At 48.0% G+C, this 24,543-nt stretch overlaps 4 protein-coding genes across 9 annotated transcripts; 2 read left to right on the top strand and 2 right to left on the bottom strand.

The window, feature by feature from the left end:
• Positions 1-22: 22 nt before the first annotated feature.
• hcn5 (hyperpolarization activated cyclic nucleotide-gated potassium channel 5) lies at positions 23-15,713 on the bottom strand. Of its 2 annotated transcripts, XM_058083027.2 has the most exons (12): positions 15,565-15,705; positions 14,505-14,597; positions 6,291-9,393; positions 5,487-5,673; positions 4,494-4,598; positions 4,259-4,396; positions 3,258-3,419; positions 2,761-2,854; positions 2,552-2,679; positions 1,177-1,323; positions 851-1,088; positions 23-339 (listed from the first exon to the last, which is right to left on the bottom strand). In XM_058083027.2, the coding sequence occupies exons 3-12, from the start codon at positions 6,512-6,514 to the stop codon at positions 164-166; spliced, it is 1,599 nt and encodes a 532-aa protein (XP_057939010.2). In that variant the 5' UTR covers positions 6,515-9,393; positions 14,505-14,597; positions 15,565-15,705; the 3' UTR covers positions 23-163. The 2 variants fall into 2 exon arrangements, with proteins under 2 accessions (XP_057939010.2, XP_057939016.1); XM_058083033.2 differs by lacking the exons at positions 5,487-5,673; positions 14,505-14,597 and having other exon boundaries at positions 9,253-9,393; positions 15,565-15,713.
• On the top strand, positions 8,234-9,857 carry cox17 (cytochrome c oxidase copper chaperone COX17). Of its 3 annotated transcripts, none has more exons than XM_058083045.2 (3): positions 8,234-8,641; positions 9,241-9,421; positions 9,491-9,857. In XM_058083045.2, exons 2-3 carry the CDS (start codon positions 9,303-9,305, stop codon positions 9,573-9,575), a joined length of 204 nt encoding a protein of 67 aa, XP_057939028.1. In that variant the 5' UTR covers positions 8,234-8,641; positions 9,241-9,302; the 3' UTR covers positions 9,576-9,857. The 3 variants fall into 3 exon arrangements, with proteins under 3 accessions (XP_057939028.1, XP_057939026.1, XP_057939027.1); XM_058083043.2 differs by having other exon boundaries at positions 8,246-8,641; positions 9,296-9,421; XM_058083044.2 differs by having other exon boundaries at positions 8,246-8,641; positions 9,224-9,421.
• On the top strand, positions 10,475-16,488 carry popdc2 (popeye domain cAMP effector 2). Of its 2 annotated transcripts, none has more exons than XM_058083038.2 (4): positions 10,475-11,501; positions 13,268-13,376; positions 13,875-14,295; positions 15,638-16,488. In XM_058083038.2, exons 1-4 carry the CDS (start codon positions 11,008-11,010, stop codon positions 15,721-15,723), a joined length of 1,110 nt encoding a protein of 369 aa, XP_057939021.2. In that variant the 5' UTR covers positions 10,475-11,007; the 3' UTR covers positions 15,724-16,488. The 2 variants fall into 2 exon arrangements, with proteins under 2 accessions (XP_057939021.2, XP_057939020.2); XM_058083037.2 differs by having other exon boundaries at positions 13,875-14,436.
• pla1a (phospholipase A1 member A) lies at positions 16,164-24,153 on the bottom strand. Of its 2 annotated transcripts, XM_058083034.2 has the most exons (11): positions 23,988-24,153; positions 22,844-23,063; positions 21,011-21,188; positions 20,837-20,945; positions 20,655-20,756; positions 20,498-20,590; positions 20,265-20,429; positions 19,240-19,329; positions 18,530-18,635; positions 17,282-17,437; positions 16,164-17,188 (listed from the first exon to the last, which is right to left on the bottom strand). In XM_058083034.2, exons 1-11 carry the CDS (start codon positions 24,079-24,081, stop codon positions 17,098-17,100), a joined length of 1,404 nt encoding a protein of 467 aa, XP_057939017.2. In that variant the 5' UTR covers positions 24,082-24,153; the 3' UTR covers positions 16,164-17,097. The 2 variants fall into 2 exon arrangements, with proteins under 2 accessions (XP_057939017.2, XP_057939018.2); XM_058083035.2 differs by lacking the exon at positions 16,164-17,188 and having other exon boundaries at positions 17,290-17,437; positions 18,485-18,635.
• Positions 24,154-24,543: the final 390 nt, after the last annotated feature.

The following is a 24,543-nucleotide window of genomic DNA, read 5'->3' as shown; positions in this document are numbered from 1 at the left end:
GTCAGGGAAAATACTGCGTGTGTTAAATGTGTACTATTGCTGAGGACGCATACAGGATACTTTATTGATTATTGCTGACACGTGATGGGTACAGTAGATATGATCATGATGGATATTGGCTAACTGCTCATGTTGTGGCGGAGGCGCGGTCTCGTCCCGCTCCTCACACCAGTCCCTCTCCCGAATACTGGAGCTCCACCATGTCCTCCAGGTCCTTCCTGACATCCGGGAAGCCCTGCAGCACCTCCCGAAAGTCGTCACAGGACAGACTGAAGCACTGGCAGTCAGTCAGCGCCTTCGCCGTGGCCAGATGTTTGCCTCTGGTCAGCACGCACGCCTCTGAGCGGCACACACACCACAGCACAGTTAATGAGCGAGCACGGGCGCCCGGCACAACTGACAATTAATCCCGGAGGAAAGAAAGAAATAAGCCGCGTTTTGGGGCTGCTTGGCTTAGAAAGACTTAAAGCCTGAGAATTAAATCAATCCCCAAGCGGAGAAGATAATACGTTGACCATGAAAGATGCTCACATTGCAAATGTGGCCGCTCACTTTAGGACGGGACACATTTCACACGACCTCTGCTTTAAAATGCCCCCCCCCCACCCGACCTCGGATAGGCGGTACAAGATGGATGGCGATAGAATTCTAGGAAAAGGGTGGTCCTCCGATGGCCTTCGCCTGGACCCTGTAGTTATTATTCATTTAACGGAGACCTACGAGGCTCGCTTTGGGCCCTTTGTGTTGAGTTGGGGACTCCTATCCGCCAGCTACACGCAAGGCTTTCCAGGTCTTCCACAGCCTGCACCTATTCCAGCTGGATTTAGAAAGAGCGGTAAATCAAGCACACCTCCAAAGAAGTCGCCGTCACACAGTTCCCTCTGGAAGGAGTCGTTCTCCTCCAGCACTTGGCCATGGTCAACGAAGAACATGCGGTCGCCCGGCACGTTCTCCCGGGTGATGACGTCTCCCTCCTGGTAGACTTCGTACTCCAACCTCTGAACCACGGAGCTGAGGAAGTTGTCGTCCTGACTCCGGAACAGCGGCATGTTCCTGAGCAGGCGGCTGCACATCACCGTCAGGATTTGCTGCAACGCCAGAGCCGACATCAGATGGAAGGCTGACAGCTGAGAGTTAGCGTTAGCGTTAGCCTTGGGAACAACGGGGGGGTCATACCTCTTTGAGCGCCGACGACACGGTATGCATGACTTCCTTCTCGTCAAACCACTTGCCTCCGTAGCGCGCCTGGTAGTAGTTGGTGATGCGCAGCTGCAGCTCCGGCGGGAGCTTCATGAAGGCCATGTAGTGCTCCAAGCGACTCATCTGAGGACATAGTGGTTGGCTTTGGACACCAGCATCTACAACTTCAACCAGAAGGTCCCCTGGTCTTTGCCCCCCACTGATTGTTGGCACACTGTAACACTTCCCATCATCAAACTCATTTTAGAATAGTTAATATTCATATGTTAAATATTAGTCAATGACAACACATCTCAACACAAAATGAAACTTATTTTATTGTTAAGGGAGAAAAAAATCCAAACCTACATCACCCAGTGTGATAAGGTGATTGCCCCCCCGCTTCCATACATAACTTCAATGAGATGATTGAATGAGTTCTATCAGTGTGGAAAAGGTTATAAAGCCATTTCTAAAGCTTTGGGACTGCAGCCAACCACAGTGAGAGCCATTATCCACAAATGGCCAACACATGGAATGGTGGTGAACCTTCCTAGGAGTGGCTGGCCAACGACTCATCCGAGAGGTCACAAAAGACCCCACAACAACATCCAAAGAGGCGCAGGCCTCACTTGCCTCAGTGAAGGTCAGAGTTCATGACTCCACCCTGAGAAAGACACTGGGCAAAAACGGCCTGCAGTTAGCAAGTCCACCAAAGCACATGAAGACCTTGGAGCGGCCTAGTCCAAGTCCTGAGCTGAATCCTATTGAGATGCTGTGGCATGACCTTCATGCAGGCTTCATGCTGGAAAAGCCTCCAATGTGGCTGAATGACAACAATCCTGGAAGAGACTCATTGCAAGTTAGCACAAACGCTTGATTGCAGTTGTTGCTGCTAAGGGGGGCCCAAGCACTTATTAGCACTTATTAGCACTTCCTGTAATGGGATTTTCTATTTAGTAATAACAAGTTTCATTTCCATGTTGTTGTCATTGACTAATACTAATACTAATACTAATACTAATACTAATACTAATACCGCCACATGCATACACCCACCACTTGGTAAAAACCAGGCTTTGCCACGCGTCTTAAAATAGAGCTCTGTCATCTGGAGGGCCAGGGGGTTCCTGGGGGGGCTGATTGGGTATTTATTTAAGGGGACCTCTTGGGAAGATGCCACTGCAGACACAACAGAGGGTGCCTTGGCACAGTCAGGAATGCCCCTCCCTCCACCATCCAAGGGGGCTAAGCTAACATGAGTGAGTGGAATGTTAGCGCTGCTAGCCTTGCTACCATGCAGTGGATGAAGGACACAACAGACAAACAGCTGATCAGCACTACAGCTCCGTATCTTTTGTGGCGTGCCGACCTTGCTCTTGTACTCCTTGGAGGCGGGGTCACTGTTGGCGATCATGGCGGTGGTGTTGGCCACCAGCACGGTGTACATCAGGCAGCCGGACACCATGCTGACCATGACGATCCACATCTCCACGTAATCTACCGACACAGGACACAAGGTCAACAGCGTCGTGCTTCTGTGCCTTCACACTTCAACCCACGTGGAGGGAGGGGCCTCACTTGTGGGGGCGTCCATGGATCCGTAGGAGAGCGCGATCATCTGGGAAAGAGCCCGGAAAACTCCCCAAGAGTACTTCACGATGACCGTGGCATTCTGGAAGGAAGATGTTGCTCCTTAATGTCCGGCACCGCACGTCACAAACATTGACTCCCCCCCCCCCCCCACCCCCCCACCCCCAACTCATGGTTTCATTCATAGCAAGTCATGACTTCATCATCTGTTCAATGCTTGACTCCGCCCAAAATATGCATCATTAAGCTAGCTTTGCATATTTGGGGCCAGAATGCAAGGGGACCATTGTGCTCATTTTGGGCCCTTTCTTTTCAGATGGAGACTCCTATAGAGCAGCGCCACACAATAGCCACAATCTGCACCTATTCCAGAATTTATTCCACCCACGACCCGCCAACGCTGGTTGGAGACCCCTGACTTGCCACGCATGAACCTTAAAGAGCGGTCACGTAGACACTGGTGGCAAAAATGGAAGTCATCGCACCATCAGGTTTTCTTTTCGGACCCAGCAGTCAGTCGGGAACTCCTCCAGCATGGGAACAAAGTACTGGATGCAGCCGTTCCAGTGGCACAGCAGGAATATCATCATGAACAGAGACAGGATGCGGAAGAAGAGACGCACCACCTCCAGGTTGGCGTTGGATACCTGGGAAAACAGGACAGTTTTCCACCTGATGTCCAATATTTGGAAAGAAAATGATGAAAGGTGCATAACTTTCTAAGCAGTTTCCTATTCCGCCAAAGCAATTCAGCATCAAATCGTTCGGCTCATTCGGGAATAGTTTGCTTTTATTCTAATATTTCTCAACATTCCCAGATCTTCCAAAAATCCCCAAATTCCACCAAACTTATACCCATTGAAAATGAAAGTTCCACCGTGAAAGCGTCCCACTCATGCAGGACTTTCCGACTCATCCAAAGTCATCCCAACTCATCCAAGCCATCCCAACTCATCCAAGCCATCCCAACTCATCCAAGCCATCCCAAATCAAATGGTCCACACGGCCAGGACATCCAGGCTACCTTTTTTTCACATGACTAAAAATGACACTTGAAACATATCCATTTTCTCTAGCGATAATTATTGTTACGCTAGCCATATTGTACTGAGCAGCCTGGGTACCCCTCAAATGTTATTTTTCTGCAACTTGTATATATAAAGTTGTATTTCCTGTTCTGTGGTTATCATCACATTTCGAGTCTTTATCATTGTTGGCTTGAAAATAGGCCCCTAAATATGTTTGAAGTAGTAGACTGACACCTAAGTTAACTCACCTAAGTTAACTCACCTAAGTTAACTCACCTAAGTTAACTTCTACTTTGGAGGGAATCAAACCACCGATAAGGAACAACAGGTTCTGTTTTTGTCCACGTCTAGAAACAAGCCTCGCTGAGAGTTTTTAAGGTTGAGAATGAAGTTATTGATGAGTTTTGGACGCTGCTAAAGAGTCAATCAAATGTCAATCATCTTCAACATCTGCTTACTTTCTCCACCTCGTTGAAGAAGCGGACCAGCCTGGACACCCGGGCCAGTCGGATCAGGCTGAGGATGCGCACAAACATGAGGATTCTCATCATCTTGGTGGTCTTGGAGGGGTTGTCGTCACTGTGGTAGTGCAAGTCCTGGCACACAATCACATCACACACACCGATGTCATCTTATTAGACCCCCCCGCCCCCCCACCAAACAATGCCGCCATCTAATAATGTGCCTTATTACCGCAAACAGCAGTATGTAGCCAATGGGGAAGGCGGCAATAACGTCCGGAATGAACCAGGTCCTCAGGTAGCTCACTCGGATCTGCTTGATGTCCAGAATAGCTTCCTGGGAAAGACGAGAGCAGCATGACTCAGCAGATAGACTCATCTTTTTATCAGCTACTAATGCATGCGGGACACTTCATTAGGTACCCCCGCAAGGCAGCCCAGGGTCTGGGAATGCTGACAGTGCACGGCGGTGTCGTTTCCTGATCTCCAACGTCTCCCACACGCGACACGTTGGAATGGGAATACGATTTTGGTGAAAAGTCCCCTTTAAAGTCGTACAAAGAGTTGTTGGAGTTTGAGCTGCTGCCAGCAACTCCCGTCTGGGAATTGAGCTTTTCCTTTGCATTCCCATCGTACGCCCCGGTTAGCGTGTCCTTCGCTCCACATCAGAGATTTAAGCCTGGCTTTGCGTACAAGGTGGTCCGATTGTGTTCAAAGTGGATTTGTACCCCAAAATGATGGTTGGATTTACATTATCATTACATATCATTACATTATTGTCATCACTGGGGGCACGGGGGTAAGGGGGTACGGCCTGGACTGGCGGCCAGGGTGGCCAGGGGGTCAGGGGGACCAGGGCGGTCGGGGCGACCAGAGGGTCCAGGGCGACCAGGGGGGCCGGGGGGGCCAGCTCACCACCCGTTTGCTGCCTCCCGACAGCACAGATGGGCCGTGGAGCAGCTGGATGTGCCAAAAGGTGAGCAGATGAAGCGCAGCTTAGTGTCTCTCACGCAGCCAATCCCTGTTACCAAACCGAACCGCAACGGCCAATTTCCCCCATTCCCATGTGGTGGTGGGTGGTGGGTGGTGGGTGGGGCGGGGGTATTAATCTAGACTGATGTGCCTGTGGAGTAGATTACGGACAGGAGGCCTGCGCATGTGGTCTACACGGGGTTACAGTGCTCCAGATTGCGCCTGAAAATAGAAAGCGTGCGGCCGCCCTCACCTCGCCGTCCTCCGCGATGATGCCCATGCGAAAATTCAAGGCCACATCAATCAGGAAGAGCGTGTCGGAGAAGACATTAAAGCCTTCCCATGCCAGCCCGCCGGTCCGGTCCAGGAACGCTATCTCCATGGGGATGCCAATTAGGTTGAGGAACGTGATGGCCATCATGCCCATGATGTAGTAGCTCCTGTGGGAGGAACATCACACAAATGCAAGCCTTTATTCTTTCTTGTTGGGTGGGGGGGGGTGTTGGTCCACGTCTCCATTGCGAGGCTCAAATAACTCTCTGCTGTGTCTCCTTTTTCACTTTGGTCACCTTACTGGCGACAACAACACTGCAGGAGATAACGTGACTCTTCCTGGAATTCTTTCAGTCGGGCAACAAAAAGGAATTTGGCTCCCGTCTTTGTGTTAGTCTGAAATCCAGGACGACCAACATGGAAGATATTGGAATAACGATAGGAATATCGCTCTAAATTCCCCCGGATGTGTTGGTCCAAATGGGACTTTAGCATGGTTTTCAGCCAATGCTCTGGGAGATTTATATCTATCTATATATCTATTTATAACTATCCCAATGTGAAACGTATATTTCATATTTCTGTTGCAGTCAATATGAGCATGAATATCAATATAATCAATATCAATTGTCAATATGAAATTTGACCAATTCATGCGACCAACGTAAACATCAACACCAGTACCAGCACATGCGCGTTAAAAAGTATATTTGAGTTCAGAGCAACTTTGTGGACAGTTTAGTGGTGGGTGGGGGTTGGGGAGGGGGGGCGCGTGTGTCGTTACCTCAGGAGGCTGAAGGGGTGGATGACAAAGACGCCGCTCTGGAGTTGGCGTAAGCACTCCTTCTCCACCGCCACCTCGCTGCCGTACATGTACAGCGACTGGCGGTTTTGCTGCGGCAGGAGCAGGGCTCTCCACCCGCAGGTGGCCCTGGAGCACCCCCCCGCCGCCGCCGCCGGACCCCTCAGTCTCTCCATGGCCGCCGCGGCACGGCTGGATCTCCTCATGGCACCATCCCTTCTTCTTCTGGCCTCCTCTCGGGGCCGCAAGGTGCTTCTCCGTGCAAGAGCTCAGCCTTAATGAAGGCGGGTGGTGGCGGGGCGAGGGGATGATGCCCAGCCTCCCTCGTCCTGGCTCGCCCCCTCGCTCTCTCCCTCTCTCTCTCTATTTCTGCATCCAATCTTTTCATTTCTTCTCTTTTCCTCTCAGCTCATCAACTATTCAGGACTTAACTTTCATCCTCCATCAATCATGCCGTGTCAAGAGGCTAAAGTCCATTCCTTATTCGGGGGGGGGGGGGGGGGGGGGGCTCAGATGTAAGGAAACACTTGACTGTCACTTGATGCCTCTGCAGTTCCTCCTGTGTGGATCATTTACACATTAGTCAGGCACACGTGGGTTTTCATCGTTTTACTTAAGCCGCTGGCAGGAGGGATGGTGCCACATGACGGGATTAACTGTGAGGTCACGTCAGCGAGAAAGGTGAATTCGTGGCGGCTTACATTGACCGCGTGTTTGCTCGTGCCGAGGCGATTGTTTCCTTTTCACTACGCTGGATGGCCGTCTTTCAAAGGCTGGCGTGCTGCAGCTCCAGGAGAACGGAGATGAAATTGAAAAGTACTTTCTGAAATCTTTCAATACTAAAGATGATTTCATGATGATTTTTTAGGGTTAACAACATATTCCTACGCCCTTTGTGTTTTTGTGCGTGAGAGGCAAAAGGAGGTGATGATGCAACTCTGCTGATGCATTTGATGTCAGAGCACTTTTAAGCCATAAAAACGGCCACCAGGGGGCAGTAGGGCACCTGGTAGGAGCTCACAGGAGGGGGTGGGGGAGGTGGGGGTGTGTAGGGACATTTGAACACAATCACACGCACAGTTCACTTCCACATGACAAAATGCTAAATAGTTATTAGCACTCAAACAACGCATGTTGGTATAGTTGAGATATTTGAGCTGTCACAAATATTTGTGTCAAAGTGAAAGTTCTGTTTGAAATGGATCTTTTCCCCAAAGCCCACCTCCGTATGATCTACTGCTGATTACCCAAGACTTTGTTTGCTCAACCGGCATGGAGCTTTATTGTCCTGGGAGGCAATTTGTTGGCTAATCAGCGGACTTGGAGAGAGACGAGAGCGCTCACTCTGCTCATTTTTTGGCAAAAAATAGAGATAGGAGGGATGATGAGGACTCACACAAGGACTCATCATCATCAACACAGACCGCAGCACTAAAGCAGCAATGTGGCGCTTAGGCAGCAGCAATGTTGCCCCCCCCCTCAAAAAAAAGGTAACTATCGTCCAGGCGGAGGCGAGCAAATGAATAATATGCAAAGCTTCCTCTTTGTTTAAACGGGACACAGCTGGTCGCTGGGAATGACTCAGGGCTTCTGCTTGCTTACGCACGGCTTTTCTTTTGCTGACGCACAGCAGGCATGTAAAAACACACATGCATTTTTCATATTTCAATACTCCCGAGCCCCCGCGTTCTATATTTTGTCCTGCCGGCAGCAGCTTATACAGCATTCCAAGGAAAGGTCCCGCTTGTGGAGCTTGTCCTCATAAGATGAGCCGGAGCCGGAGCCGGTGCCAGCTGACTTTGGGTGGGCGGGGCTCGCTCTCGGCTGTCAATCACAGGACACGTACAGTACAAACTGTATGCGGCTCCATTTGGGGCATGTTTTTGGAATGGCAGCGGAAAATGCCGCAAAGGCCAAAAAGATACCGAACCCCAAATCGACTGCATGAGGGAAGTACTGCAGATTAGCTCATAAAACGGAAGCCGAGTTTTGTGTTTGGAACTTATGAATTCACTTTGGGATGTTGGGCCCTGTCCGTACTAGCCGCTAGCATAGTGCTGCCAGACATCATGGCCAAGCAAAGCAAATGTAGCTTCAAATGAACAAAGCCATTGACTGATGATTTGGTGAATAGACATTGCATGCGTCGGGTCTTCGTCATAATGCAAAAAATTAAATGAATAAATAAAGGCACCTGATCGTTCAGCGTGGTTAAAATCCGTGTAAAGACTACATTTCCCAGAAGCCTGTGTTGCGCTCACGTGACGTTGTATAAAGCCACACTCGTGAAGGTGAAGCGGTAGTTAGCATCGTTCACCGGCTTCCCTCCCCCGGTAAGTATATATCTGTATATATGTATATCTGTATACATCTATGCCCCGCCGTGGTCGTCTGTGCTCCTTTTAGTGATGTTATTGTGTGTGTTTTAGGGAACTTTTAGCGCTTGACATAACGGCGTGACTTTTAAGCTAGCTAGCGAGCTAGTAAACACATGCGTTATGCAATATAGGAACTAGGACTTCTTATGTAGGAATGGCAACATCAGCACAGCAAAACTCCGTAATGTTTCTTCTTAGTTCTTATTTATCTACAGTTCCGCCGTTTTAAATGATCGTTTGACGCGTCTAGTGGTTTCCCTTCCGCCCGGGGACACACCTCCATCCCTGCCCATAATAAGAACGCCAATGTCGGCATAGCCTCTGTGGGAATATGTGCCGTTAAAAGGCTAATTTAGGTCATCTGAAATTGGCTGGGAAGATTACAAAATGAGGAAATGTGTGACAGTTGGCCCGAGCACACTTGCTCATTGTTTGACCCGGCAATGCCAAGTTGGAATGGAAGGGAAGGAAACTATGGAATTATTCCAGTTATGTGTGGATCCCATGCCATTTCTTTCTATCAAATGACCCATAAAGGCGGGTGCGGTGTACAGTGTGACTCGGACCAGAGCAGAGGATCCTGAAGGATTATTCCTGTGTGCCACGCAGCCAGAAGATGTCGACCGTGTCTGCCGCCAGCGTGGAGCCGCCATCCGTGAGCCAGGGCGGCGAGGTGAAGAAGCCGCTGAGGCCGTGCTGCGCTTGTCCTGAAACCAAGAAAGTCAGAGATGCATGGTAACTATCCCGTTTGGGGGCAACCTCCTCTTAAAACAGCCTGTGATTTGGGTTTTTCCTGTTCTCTAGCATCATTGAGAAGGGGGAAGAGGAATGCACGGCGCTGATTGAGGCTCACAAAGATTGCATGAGGCAGCTTGGATTCAAGATTTAATCGCTCCCTCCAAGGTGGGCGGGTCTGGCAGCGGTGTGACGCGTCGGCCATGGGAGTCCGGCGGCTGTGTGAAATGCTAAGTTTAGGACCCAAGCATGCCTCTGATGTCTTTCCGTGCAGCCCGCCGCCTCTTGTCGTCTGACGTCGCAAGCGCAAGACGGGCCAGCCGCTCACTTCTTCCCCTCTTATTTATTCCACGCGTGAATGATGTACTTTTATTTTGGAAGAATGTGTGAAAAGAGCTTTGTGCTGTTGGAATAGAATAAAAGTTCTATGCAATAAGCTTGTGCTTGATTTGAAGAGCGGACTATGTATTATTAACGGTGGAGCGTCTCCTCTCCCTGTGAATGGCTGCTGTCCCTGGTATGCACTTAGGCTTAAAATAACTGCAGTCAATACTTGACATATCTGCATTCTTCCTCTGTTGTGGGCCTGGCACGCGGATGCTGCTTCACACTCCTCGGGAAAAAACCCTCAACACATGCGGCTGAAAGCCACGCTGACAGCGTTTGTCCTTGGACGCCAAGTCCTTTCAATGTGCAGTACAAGTACTTGCAGTAGTTGCAGTACTTGCAGTAGTGGGACACGCTGGGTAGGATCCAGTATGCTAGGAGGTCTGGATCTAATCCAAACTTTCTAGCAATGTAAACGTAGCATTGGTGTTCGTTTTACCTGTAGATTTAATGTCAAAGCAGCTTTAATCTGGATCTGATGGGGGGGGGGGGTAATTTCTAAACTGAATGTATTTAATTGGAATACATTTGTAGTGTGTAACATTTGAGGCTTTAATGTGAAACCAGACTTGATCTAGATCTGATCCCAATTCTGCAGCAATGTAAACTAATGTGTCATGAAGTCCGCTTATCATTGGAGTCTAACAAAGTGGAACGTGGCTCTGGTCTTGTTTTTAGCCTGGGATGGACTCGTGGGGCGGGCGGGACGTTGAGCATGTGAGGCAGGAGGCGGATATTTTTACCTGAAATCTGACCTGCTGGCTCCAAATGTGTCCTGATCCACTGACCGGGCCGGCCGTGTTGGAGTCAGAACCAAGAGACCCACTTCAGACAGAATCAGAACCTCTGGAGGCATCAGTGCCACAAATTGGTTCTTCCCCTCCCACTTCCTGCCCCCCACCCCCCCCCAAGTTATGTTAAGCAGCGGGCCTGCTTTGTGTCCGCCACTCTGTCCTCCTTGGGTTTCAAGTCCAAACATGGTGATCCTTGTGGGACGCTACGGAAGCCCCCCACCCCCTTATCCGCTCCCCTCCAGCTGTTGGCTCCAGAGACAGAGCGGCCACCAGCAGAGAGAAAGGAAGGGGAGCATAATGAGACCAGAACCCTGTTCTAGCTGTCCTTCCACAACGTCTTAGCGCTGCATGCCAACTTTTAGTTCCGAGTCCTCAGATCTTTGGCGTTTATAGTCCATTTCCAACATGAGCGGGGAGGACTGGACCCTGCTGGACCGCTTGTTCTCCGCTCCGGTCTGCAACGGCTGGAGCAACGACACGGAGGGAGCCATCTACCACCTGGGCAACACCATGCTCTTCCTGGGCTACATGGGGGGCAGCGGGGCCCACGGCTGCCTCTTCATCTTCGGCTTCCTCACCCCCTCCTTCCTGTGCCTGACCCTGTGGGGCTGGCTGACCGTGTGCGGCCTGGACGTCGCCACCTGGAACCTGCTCCTGCTGCTGGCCTGCCTGGGCCAGATCTGCCACCTCCTGTACCGCCTGCACCAGGAGGGCCTCCCTGGCGAGGACATGAACGCCCTCTACCAGGACGTCTACCTGCCGCTGGGCGTGCCCGTCCAGGTCTTTAAGGAGATAGCGGCCGCCTTCGAGAACAAGGTGCTGGAGATGAAGGCTGGGGAGACGTACGCCGTGGAAGGCAAGACGCCCATCGAGCAGCTTTCCTTCTTGCTGTCTGGGAGGTAGGTGCCGCCCGTGGGTCTCCTTGACCAGCCTGGATGGCCAACCACGGTTACTGTGGCTCAAACGTCAGGGCAAACATCTTGTCGAGGGACAGGTCAGCTTGGGGATACCGTAAAGTAGTCAGTGTGCAGCTTAGCCTAGATTTAGCCCAGGCATTACCGTCGAAATATCTGGCAACACAAGTAGCTTGCCTCCAGTCAAGCGTGGTGGCCGTGGTGGCGTGCATGAGTGCTGCCGGCCCCAGTGCTGTGCGGGTTTGGCATTGCGAAGCAGACATGGAGGAGGACGAGGATGCCAAGAGGATGAAGGTAGTAGTAGTAGTAGTAGTAGTAGTCACACCAACGACAACTTGGACACTGGAGGTGTGCTCACTCGCGTTGCCACATGTACTATGAGTGCCAGTAAAGGGCTGCTCTAAAGTATAGTCAAACGGGAAGGCAGGTACTGTGTGTAGTAGAGCAGGAGTCATAGGTAGTACACTAATCAATCTGTCAGTACTATAAAAGTATTTTGGTCTCTGAGGCGGCCAGTCTTTCATACTGAAAATACATTTTTGTGACGTGTCAGAGGGGTGAGCTGGTGTAGGTTTGATTCCAGTGGTTTAGCTGTGAGGAGCAGACCTCAGTTAGCTTCATTAAGAGCGCAGCACGGCCAGAGGTATGCAGAGCCCACTACGGCGGGGTCAGCTCATCCCCGAAGGCTCTAATCTGCATCTACATGGAAGGCTTCCCGAGCAGATGTTGGACTGAACCTGCCTCCAGCAGCAACCGTACGAGGCCCCACACGCCATTGTTGTTCCTGTGTTGGCCAACAGCTTGGCCTGCTGGTTGGGGCTCGTTATCTTTACTACAAACTACTCTGGTTTTTGGGACGCGTGACCACAAGAGGAGCAGAACTCATGACTCATCAGAACATGGATCTGACGGAAGGTTCGAGCTAGCTGGCTGTCACCTCAGCCCACATCCACCAGCCCTGAGATCCTGGAACCAGATTAGCAGTCTTGTTGCTAGGCAGCTTTCATGGGGCTGTATCGGCACTGCCCCGTGTGGAGGATGCCAGCGGGTGCGTCCTGCACCCCCTGACGCTTTAAAGAGCCGCAGCGGACCACCAGGTGACGCCGACAGCCCTGGTGCTGCTTTCAGGCTGTGGGGGTTTGTGGATGTGGGTTGGCGCCCCAGCCAGGGTGCAGGGCTGAACCACGTGGTCCACTTGGACCTCTGATCATGTTTCAACGACACGATGCCTTTAGATGATCATCAAAGTCTTCTATGCTTTACCTATGGGGTTCTTTTTACGGAAATCTGGTGGGAATCAGTGGGAAATGTTCCAAAGTGTAGACCGCAGTATGACACCTCGGCTTCAACGACCTTGAACGGGGTCGTCTGAAGCACCCAAAGTCTACCTACGTGACAGCCCAAGTTGAGAAGAGATTACAAGGAAGACAGGGCGTAACAATGACGCGTGTGAAAGGAGAATAGGGGGTGTAAAGGATGTTGCACGTCCTGGATGATCTCCATCCACGTCGGCCCTCCCCCGACGGATGGCTTTATCCGCAGGCCCACAAGAGTGTATGATCTACCTATTTGACCATCCAGCAGAGATGGTGAAGGTGACCTCCACAGCTCCCTCCATCACTGACTAATCTCGCTCTGTCCCCTCTCCAACCTTCTCTCCCTCTCTCTCTCTCTCTCTCTCTCTCTCTCCCTCTCTCTCTCTCTCTCTCTCTCTCTCTCTCTCTCCCCCTCCCTCCCTGTCGTCACGTCAGGATCAACGTATCTCTGGAGGGTCAGTTCCTGCACTACATCCACCCGCACCAGTTCCTGGACTCCCCCGAGTGGGAGTCTCTGAGGCCCAACGAGGAGGGAAAGTTCCAGGTAGCTTTTTAGAATATAAGAATGAATAAATACGTGTTGTTTTGTGGTTGACTACGGTCTATTGTTAGTCATATTCATATTACAGGGTCCCTGACATGATTCATCAACTTAGCTTAAATATGTTTCCTAATTATGTTCTACGTTGTTCCATTTCCGAATCCCTTTTCAAAATGCGTTTAGCGTACTTTCAAGGTAAAGGTGTTCCTTGGAAGCGCTCATCAGTGTCTCTTCCTCTGCACTTGTCTTAAAGCTTAGTCTTTGACTCAATGACTCAATGACTCAATGACTCGGATACTGTGAACATCCAGCAGCAACACATGTGTTTTGATGAAAGATATACTGCACATCTACCTGGAGAGGCGTTTGTTTACTTTAGCCGAGCGATGTCCTTAGGCTCCAGCTACAAAAACATTCCATTTCTAAAATAGCAATCCCACTTAGTCACTAATTAACGGTGATGATGGAGGCCTTACTCTACTTCCTACGTATGATTGGCAGGTCACACTGACAGCAGAGGAAGACTCCCGCTACATTTCCTGGCGCCGCCGCCGCCTCTTCTCGCTGCTCTCCAAGGAGCGCTACGTGGCCCGTCTCTTCTCCGTCATGCTGGGCTTCGACATCGCAGAGAAGCTCTACAACCTCAACAACAAGCTCTACATCAAGAGCGGCGTGCTGCTGGACATCCGCCTGCCCAGCCTCTACCACGTGCTGGCGCCCTCCTCGCAGAGCAGCGATGAGGGTGGCGGCGGCCCCCCAAAAGAGCCTCAGGGTCAAGCACCAGCCCCGCAGAGGTGGGAACTCGACCCGTCTCACCCTTCCCAGCCACGGCCCCAGGGACAAGAGAAGACCTCCGTGGACGAACCCCCCCAACAGGAGCACCTCCAGAACCCGTGGGTGTCGGACCCCGAGATGCCCTCCGGTGAGGACTCCACCAGCCTGGTCCTGGAGGACTTTGCTGATGTGGCGGGCTCCCTAATGGACTATGGCAGTGAGAGGGATTATTTGCGGTAAAGGGGCTGGGTTCTGGAGCTAACACACTGGGTCACCACTTAAGCTACATGTAAGTACCTCACCTGGGCACGGGGCGGCGCTTCAAACACTGGCTTGCAGCGCACGGCTTGTACTAACCTGGAACGATGACGTCATTATCATCCTAGCGTGTTTCATTAGCTTGTTTCAATCCCGCCATCGGTTGTTAGCATGGTTGGTTTCCCGGAAGGTCTGTTAGCATCACTCAAGGTCACTTAACGTCACTACCTGTCTGTTAGCATGAGTGCTAATATTCATAGTCGTCCAGCCATCTACCAGAAACTTTTGAAGGTAGTTATGTTTTTTTTTTATGCCGATGCCAATACCAATTTTTTTCCATCATCCTTAGCTGATGGCCAATTTTGCTTGGGCCGACATTTGTGGCCGATACTGCTTTTGCTCCCTCAATTTACATGAAGAAATGCCAATGTACGATATATAAAACATTTCTCTCGTCATTAAAGTGGGTGTTGTGCACGCTAAAGACCACTGATAGCAGACACGGCTGCTCCAATCCGTCTGCTAGCATGAGTCCAAATAGTGTTGCCGTCGTCAAATGTTCCATGAGCAACTTTTGAAGGTCTTTTTGCATCAGTAAAATGTCTTAACTCACCTCGACAGCAATGCTACCAGTACCAAATATTGTTAGCTTCATCACACGTTCAATGAGCAACTTTTGAAGGTCCGTTAGCATCAGTAACGTTTGTCAAGGTCAGTCAGTGTCACAGAATGTCTGCTAGCATGGGAGTGGCTTTTGAAGGTCCGTTAGCATCAGTCAAGGTCGGTTAATGTCACTCAATATCCACTACATGAGTCCAAAAACTGTTAGCATCGTGAGCAACTTTGAACTTTGCAAGTCTGAAAGCTTCATGGAAAGTTTTCCATACATCCATGTTGTACGGCGCTTATCCTCATAAAAGTTTTGTTAGCATCATTTGGGGTCCTGCTAGCATTGTGCTAGCATCAGTGTTTGCTTGAGCCAAACATTGTCCTTGATCGTCAGTTGTCATCATCAATGAAGGCTCCATGAGCGCCACTGGTGGCTGTTAGCATTTGTCAAGGTTTAGTTAGCATGGACGAGCAAACAAAAGGCTATTAATTGAATCATTGTATCCTGATTTCCCAAAGGGATACCCGGGTTAAGGTGACGCCATCTTACCTGTTCTCGTGCTGAAGTGCTACGTGACGTGTTATTGACGGCATGGCGGTGTGTGTTCCGCTTGTGTCCACAGGGGGCGGCAGCGACAGGACTCGGGCTCCTCGCTTCCAGAGGAGCGTCCGGGCGCCGCTAGCTCCGACCGACACGCCCAAACTGTGACTCCATCGACGAAGGTGTTCCAGCCATGTCTCCTTTCCTTCTAACGACTTCAACATTTGGACCACAGCTTACTTTTCTTGGTGGGACTCTGTTTTCATCGTAGTGTCGTGGCTTTTATTAGACAGCTTGTAGAAATAATCATGCTAACATTCTTGTTCCACACACACACTTTGTACAATGTGACATTTCTACCCCAGGGGGCCAACGTTTGTACATACAGCGGACTACTTCCTGTCACATGACCACTTTCATAGGTTTTCATAGATTTGTTCAGACGGCACGTCTGTCAGAACAGGAAGTCCTTTGGCAATAAAAGCATGAAAAGACGAAGCTACAGTATAAAGGTACTTAAAGTACAACGGTATTAAAGTATAAAGAAGGACAAGGAAGAAGTTTGAAGATAAGTTAAAATAAGTGAAGAAAGCAAACAAGTACAAGTGTGAAGTGTTTGTACTTCTATTTCATACATGAATGTATTGTCCAAAGTACCACAAGCCAGCCCAATGTAGGATTGGAAGTGGAATCAAGTTTCACATCTTGGCCCAGACACCAGGTATGAAATGGGTGTTCTTGTATTTGCGTACAGTAATTCAGGATTCAAGCCAGCATGTCGTCTTGGAAGTACTGGTACAGAAGATCCACCATAAAAACAATAGACCCACTTTGGCTAACATTAGCTAAATATGCGACACACATTTGGAAGTATAAGATGAAGGACAATGTACAGCATGATGATGATGATGAAGAAGAAATATTAAAAACTTGCTGTCTCAGCGCTTTCCTTCTTTCATCACGCCATCACGGCAAGACTTTTTACTCTCGTTGAAGGTTACCTTCACCTTCATGGAGGACACGGACACCACCTTCCTGTTTTGCCGTTAGGGAAAACCTCCCTTACCAAAATGCTGACACTGACGACCACCTGTGGCTCCAATTGGGCCCGTTGAAGATTACCTTCACCTTCATGGAGGACATGGACACCACCTTCCTGTTTTGCCGTTAGCTAAACCTTGAATGTTCATTTCTCCCTTCCATTGTGGTTGATATGCATTTGGAATAGTTTTCCGCATGTAGATGCATGGATTCGTTGATGGGATTCTCACGGGAGTGGCTTTGGCCTGAGTGCGTTTCGATGAGAGTTGTACGTGTTGACGTAAGCCAAGGGTCCATCCAATTAGATGAAGAAGGACGAAGTGCGGTTGAATCTACAAATACAGCATCCACGATGCTGGTACGAACCTCGTGCTGGTCAACCAACCACATGACAGCGTCGGCCGCCAATGAGCAAGGAGGCAGTTTATTGATCCGTACAAGATGTCCACTTGGCATGACGTAGGAACCCTTGGGAGGCAGCTTCACCGTCTTCTTGGACGCTCAGAAGGGGCCGCACACCTGCACCAAGTCATGTGACCAGGGAGTCCCTCGCCTGACGTTGATGTTGTTGACGCACAGCGGCTCCTCGCGCCTGCAAACACGTTATGATGACTGCAGCCATGCCCAGACGGCGAGCAGTACAACACGTGACGTTTAAACGCTTGGAGGACACGTGAATACGTACGTGATGGAGGCGATGTGGGACAGACAGACGGACTTGACGTGGATGTCGCTCTGCCTGTAGAAGCGAGCGCCGGTGTTCCTCAGCGTGATGGAGTGGATCTCGCACAGCGCCACCGGGTGAGCCAGCACGCTTCTGTACGTGCTCGTATCCGCCTGACTGGAACACAGCAGCGTTCGTCACCCAGACGGTTATTACTGGAAGACACCGTGCTGGACCTGGGTCCCGGGTCCCCAGGTCCCCGGTCGGGCTTGCCTAGAGTAAATAACGATGGAGGACATCCTTCTTGCCATCACCACGCTCAAAGTCAAAGCAAGGTTTAACAAGAAAACCTATTGAAAAATACAAGTAGTAATACGAGTAAAAATATGGCCTTTTATAGTTGAAAGTTGCCAAATTAGCTTGTGAAATCTGGGAATGGAAAGAATAGTAGTAAATGTTGGAAAAGGAAAAAACTGCTGTCATGTGGCCACACATGAAGGGAGGAAAGATAAGAGGAGGAGAAATAATGTCATTTTAGTCCTTTTTTATAGTTGAAATAAATACAATGCATTTTCTTTCCAAAGTCGCAATATGAGGAAGAAACATAACAAAATCAAATGATTTTGTGGAAAATGAGATTGGGGGAAGGGAAACAATATGAAGGAAATGTCATATTTTTATGTTATGGTACTGTAATAACGTAATCTATTCATAATGTAAATACAACCCACTGATATAATCCAATCCAGTAATAATGTAAATCCAGTCCAATAATAGTGTAACTATATATATATATATATATATATATATATTATATAGTGTATAATAATGTAAACACTAGTGAGGAACTCCCCCATAGAGTAGTTACTGAGGCACATACATTTAGAGTAGTTGTGGACAACTCCCGAGTAGAGTAGTTAGAGTACTTATTGAAGAGCTAATGAGCAGAGTTAGAGGTAGTTAGTGAGGAACTAAGGCATATACACGCACACACCTTTGGAGTAGTTACTGAGGCACATACATTTAGAGTAGTTAGAGTACTTATTGAAGAGCTAATGAGCAGAGTTAGAGGTAGTTAGTGAGGAACTAAGGCATATACACGCACACACCTTTGGAGTAGTTACTGAGGCACATACATTTAGAGTAGTTAGAGTACTTATTGAAGAGCTAATGAGCAGAGTTAGAGGTAGTTAGTGAGGAACTAAGGCATATACACGCACACACCTTTAGAGTAGTTACTGCCAAGGTGAGCGAAGGCGTGGTACTCACAGCCGGAGTAGCTGCTGGGTGGCCAGGTTGCTAGTCGTCAGCGTGACTTCCACTTGGGCGCTTGTACTCAGGGCGGAGACCTCCATGACCAGCAGGATGTGGTGGGCTGCAGGAAGTGGGTGACAACAAGAATCAGTCCAATGGCGGCCCTTTGCTGGTTGGCCACTGGCTTCAGTTGGCCATGGAACCAATGAACCAACCAATGGAAATGATCCAATGGTGCCTTTGAAGTCCAACTGTTTTGGGACTTTGGGACTTTATTCTTGTAAATGGAGGAATTTATTCTTGGAATTGGAGGACTTTATTCTGAAAATCTGAGACTTTTTCCCAAAGTGGCCTTGAAACTCCGTGGTGAAAACCAAACCAGGAGTCCATCTTTCCATCTTTCCATCCATTCCTCTTTCATGTGCCAATTTCCGTACATACAATGTCGGCCTGATGCCATCCTGCGGGTGTGTATTATGGGATGGATGTGCGTGAAATGCTAACTCATTATCGTAATGATGGCCCGCAGCCACTGATCTTGCTTTCATTTGTGCTGCAATTGAAAACGTGGAAGAGCGCTTCTTTGCCTCATCATCAAGTCCTTGACCTTCTCAGCAGCTCAGAGCCTGATTCAATCAGTGAACCAGTGAACCCAGTGAAACCAGTGAACCAGTGAACCCAGTGAACCCAGTGAAACCAGTGAAAAGGTGGAGAGGGCGTGTCACCACAGAAAGGCGGCAGGGACGTGGTCAGGAGGAACAGCTTCTGCTCGCTGGGAACGGGAGAACCGCTGATCCCGCACTTTTCAGATAAGCCTGGAACATATACATAAATATTATATCATTTATTTATATATTTATCAATAAATAAATAAACATGACATAATCATCATCAATATGTTGTTGCATCCCCATGAGTGTACGCCAATCATGTTGACATTGGCCTTCCTTTGCTGCGTGAACGGGACGCCATCAAACCTCAGTGGGCTATTGTACCCCCCAGGATGATGACTACAAATAGAATATACGTATATAATATATGAATATATCTTTTTTCTGCATTTTCTTTGAAAATAACTAACCTTATTCTTTCTCTATTTTGGATCTATTTCATTTTCTTTGATGACGTTTTATTCCAGTTATTTGACCAACGTTTATTAATTAACATTTAATATCATTGAAATGTTTTTATTTCTGACTAATAATAATTAGATTTGGTTTATTTTCATTTTTATGGACTTAAATGGTCCCATTTTATAACAATGTAATTCTAGATATACTGTTTATAATATATATGTATAATAATATTTATTATTATTTTAGTATCATTTCACTATTTTGTATTTCTTCCTAAATGACGCATTATATAGAGTAATAGTAGACTAATATTTTATATTATACTTATATAGAGGAATATTGGGAATCATTTGTATGTAATTATAGAAATATAGAATATTTGCCAAGTTTATTTTCATGAATGTATATTTCATTGTCTTCTACTGACACCACTCAGGTTTGTCATTCTTTTAATATCATGAAACATTTATTTATTCCTGAATATCATACAGTATTTACATGTTACAAAGAATGTTTCAATAATGTTGAATGTTTATCATAAATCCCATTTGGATTTGATAAGATTGTAATCAGAAATATATTTCTTTCATATTGAAATACTTGATACTTAATATAATGGTATGTGCAAGCACACATATTGGTTGTACTTTTAAAATAACCTGATTTCCACTTACCAATGGTGGGGCACTGCCCCTTGAAGGCGTCACAGTTGACGCAGCGCCCCCTCAGGAAGTTGTCGTAACTGGAGCAGGGGATCCCCGTCAGCCGGCAGGAGGCGTTCAGGGCGCTCATGTAGACGTGCAGCGCCCTCATGTGGTCACAGATGACATAGCCGTACACTGGAAAGGAGGCCCACAGCTGACAACACACACACACACACTGTGGGGGGGCAGGGGGTGGGGCTCACTGGAGGCGAAGCGGGAGCGTGTGCATCCCGTTTGGTCCTGGCCGCCATTGAGGAAGAAGTCAACATGGCCGACGGGGATGGAGATGCCAAAATCTGCCAAACATAACGCGTGTGGGCATCGTGTTGTGTTCGAGGACCACAGAGATGCTCGTCTTACAGTCAGAGTCTGTGTGGATGGCGTCCACAAACTGAGCGTCAGACGGGTCCAGGCGGTCGAAGGTGTCGGCTCCTTTGAACATGGGTCCAGCCGGGTCCAGAGCTGGGGGGCGGCAAGAAGGGAAGCATCACAGATATTAGCCAATCACCAAGTACGACTTGACGGGATGGCGGGAACCTCACCGGTGATCCTCCCGATCCTCCCCTGGAAGAGAGTCCCCACAAAGCCGGCCACGTGCGCCCCCAAACTGACCCCGATGAAGTGGAAAGACTCCAGCGCGCATCCTTGTTTCTGTGGGACAGACGGCAGGTGGTCACACCGCGCCGCCGCCCTCGGCAGGTGTGGGCGTGTCTGACCTGCAGCAGGTTGATGAGCACGGAGATCTGCACCGCCACCTCCTTGTAGTTCTCCACCGCCACGTTGTAGGCGAAGGAGGCGCCGTAGACCCAGTCCACCACCAGGACGTTGGCATCCTGCACCCCCAGCAGGACCCGGGCCAGCTCTTGGGCCCACGACGGCTTGCTGCCTCGTGCCCTGCACGCACGCCAACACACAAAAACCTAAAACATGTTTATGGCCAATACAGTTGAAATATTCACTAACAAATATGTTTTTATGTCATAATGTCATAATATTATGAAACACAAAACAAATCAAAGTCGTCGTTTTTCAAAAAAAATTGGGGGAAAAGTCTGAATATTGTGGGAATAAATGTGTACTTTTAGGAGAATAAAGTGACAATATTATGGGAATAAATGTGTACTTTTAGGAGAATAAAGTGACAATATTATGGGAATAAATGTGTACTTTTAGGAGAATAAAGTGACAATATTATGGGAATAAATGTGTACTTTTAGGAGAATAAAGTGACAATATTATGGGAATAAATGTGTACTTTTAGGAGAATAAAGTGAGAATACTATGGGAATAAATGTGTACTTTTAGGAGAATAAAGTGAGAATACTATGGGAATAAATGTGTACTTTTAGGAGAATAAAGTGACAATATTATGGGAATAAATGTGTACTTTTAAGAGAATAAAGTGATAATATTATGGGAATAAATGTGTACTTTTAGGAGAATAAAGTGACAATATTATGGGAATAAATGTGTACTTTTAGGAGAATAAAGTGACAATATTATGGGAATAAATGTGTACTTTTAGGAGAATAAAGTGAGAATACTATGGGAATAAATGTGTACTTTTAGGAGAATAAAGTGAGAATATTATGGGAATAAATGTGTACTTTTAGGAGAATAAAGTGACAATATTATGGGAATAAATGTGTACTTTTAGGAGAATAAAGTGACAATATTATGGGAATAAATGTGTACTTTTAGGAGAATAAAGTGACAATATTATGGGAATAAATGTGTACTTTTAGGAGAATAAAGTGAGAATACTATGGGAATAAATGTGTACTTTTAGGAGAATAAAGTGAGAATATTATGGGAATAAATGTGTACTTTTAGGAGAATAAAGTGACAATATTATGGGAATAAATGTGTACTTTTAGGAGAATAAAGTGACAATATTATGGGAATAAATGTGTACTTTTAGGAGAATAAAGTGACAATATTATGGGAATAAATGTGTACTTTTAGGAGAATAAAGTGACAATATTATGGGAATAAATGTGTACTTTTAGGAGAATAAAGTGAGAATACTATGGGAATAAATGTGTACTTTTAGGAGAATAAAGTGAGATTATTATGGGAATAAATGTGTACTTTTAGGAGAATAAAGTGACAATATTATGGGAATAAATGTGTACTTTTAGGAGAATAAAGTGACAATATTATGGGAATAAATGTGTACTTTTAGGAGAATAAAGTGAGAATATTATGGGAATAAATGTGTACTTTTAGGAGAATAAAGTGAGAATATTATGGGAATAAATGTGTACTTTTAGGAGAATAAAGTGAGAATACTATGGGAATAAATGTGTACTTTTAGGAGAATAAAGTGACAATATTATGGTGAAGACAGTTTACATGAAGAAAGTTGAACTCGAAAAAAAACAGCAAAAATATGAAAAGCAGGTGTCATTTTGCAAGAATAATATGAAAATATTAACATGGCAACTTTCCGAAGTTGAGGGCAGTACCAGGCGTTTCCCCAGCACATGCTGTAGCATTCCCAGTCTAAGCATCCCACGTGACCCCCCCCCCCCCGGGGGCTTTGTCACCTGTATCCGTGTATGATGACCTTGGTGGGCTTGGACACGTTAAAGCGCCTCTGCTGCGCTTTGCCCAGAGACTCCTGCTCAAGGGTCAGGGCGCACTCGGGGTTGTGGCGGGTCAGCAGCAGGTATCGGACCCGCAGCTGGAGGCGCTGCCGGCGGTACTGCTGCCACGTGGTGTTGCTGAGCTCGGCGCAACGCTCCTCCTGCTGCCATTGGTCGGAACCTGAGGGAAAGCTTTGATCAGGAGGGCGGGGACATAGACAGGCTAGCTTAGCGGCTAGACACTAGTTAGCTTTAGCTATTTAGCCTGAATGAAGCTTTTTCACGCACAATGAACTAAGACGTCAGGTCACTAGATGTTGGCAGTTTCACACTGGACGGCCACAACAACAGGCTTTTATTGCAGGTTTGGCTGATCCCACGCCTGCTCTGGCAGAGAAGAAGAAGACGTTGCAGGAGGAATCACGCAGGCAGCAGAGAGAGCCAAGGTGGGCGGGCACTGCGAGGGGCCAAGCCCTGAGCGAGGGTGTCTGATGTTGGAAAGACCCCAAGAACCCCCTGACCTCGGGTAACATCAGCTGGTCTTGCAGCCGAAGATCATTCATTCATTCATTCATTCATTCATTCATTCATTCATTCATTCATTCATTGATTTCCTATAGCGCTTAAAGATGTGTTTTGGGTCCATGATGACCCTCTCTGGTGGCCGATGATCTTTCTCCACGACTTCTTGTTCACTTTGCCCCACAAAGTGCTTCTCCATCCCCAACATTTACACTGGCTATCTTGTCTAAACAAAGATGGCCATCCCACGCTTGCCCACGCTAGATAAGGTTGGACGCGAAGTGGACCTTGTTTTTGGATCATGACCGTGATCTCATGTGCCGGCTTCGTTACCTTATTGCTGTCATTAAAGGGCCAGCAACACGTTCATGGATCGGATAGCGGTTGGATTTCCATGACATTTAAAACGACAACGAAAATACTGCTAATGTTTGCACTGACTAATCGCATGTTTTAAAACAGGCCCCGGACAATGTACGGCATATTAATGACGAAAAAAGTCAATCCTAAAGAATACGTGCCAAGTGTTCTGACCTCTAACTATCAGTAAAGGCTGACAATGACGGCCACAATGGCCACCTACCTTCCAGCAGGAGCGGGAAGTGGAGGAGGAGGAGGAGGACGAGACAGGACAGGAGGAGACGGGAAAGGACGACGGTGTTATCAGTCCAGGACATTTCAGGGGAGCTTTTTAACTCCCAGCTGTTCGCTTGCGTTTTAGCGGCAGAGCTGGGGGTGGGGGCCGGGGGGGGGGGGGGGGGGGGCTGCTGGTTGTTTGTTAAGCACCACTAGCAGACCGGCACGGAGTCTGCATAGCAACATCACAACAAAGTTCCAAGCACCGTGGGACTGTTTGTGCTAACCAATTAACAAGGATTACAACCAAGCCTAAACGGGATTGGCCGTAACGAGATAGACAAACAAGATGGCGGCGCACAGGCTAGCATAACTGTGGCTAACACGAGCCGCATCAGTCAATTCCTTCTGTGGGGGAACGGCAAGCAGAAATGACACATCACAAACTCATTCTGAGATTAAAAGTTAGTTTTAGCTACTTAAAATAAAATGAGCTTTGGCAACGAGTTTCAACCAAACATGACGTGGTTGCTGGATGAGGGGGACTTTTTTCTTACCATACT

The sequence above is a fragment of the Doryrhamphus excisus genome, linkage group LG12 (genome assembly GCF_037039965.1).
Source record: "Doryrhamphus excisus strain RoL-2023G ecotype Guam linkage group LG12, RoL_Dexc_Guam_v1.1, whole genome shotgun sequence".
In the NCBI taxonomy this organism is placed as follows: domain Eukaryota; kingdom Metazoa; phylum Chordata; class Actinopteri; order Syngnathiformes; family Syngnathidae; genus Doryrhamphus; species Doryrhamphus excisus.
Note: the sequence above shows the minus strand (reverse complement) of the source record. Positions and strands in the feature narration are given on the sequence as shown.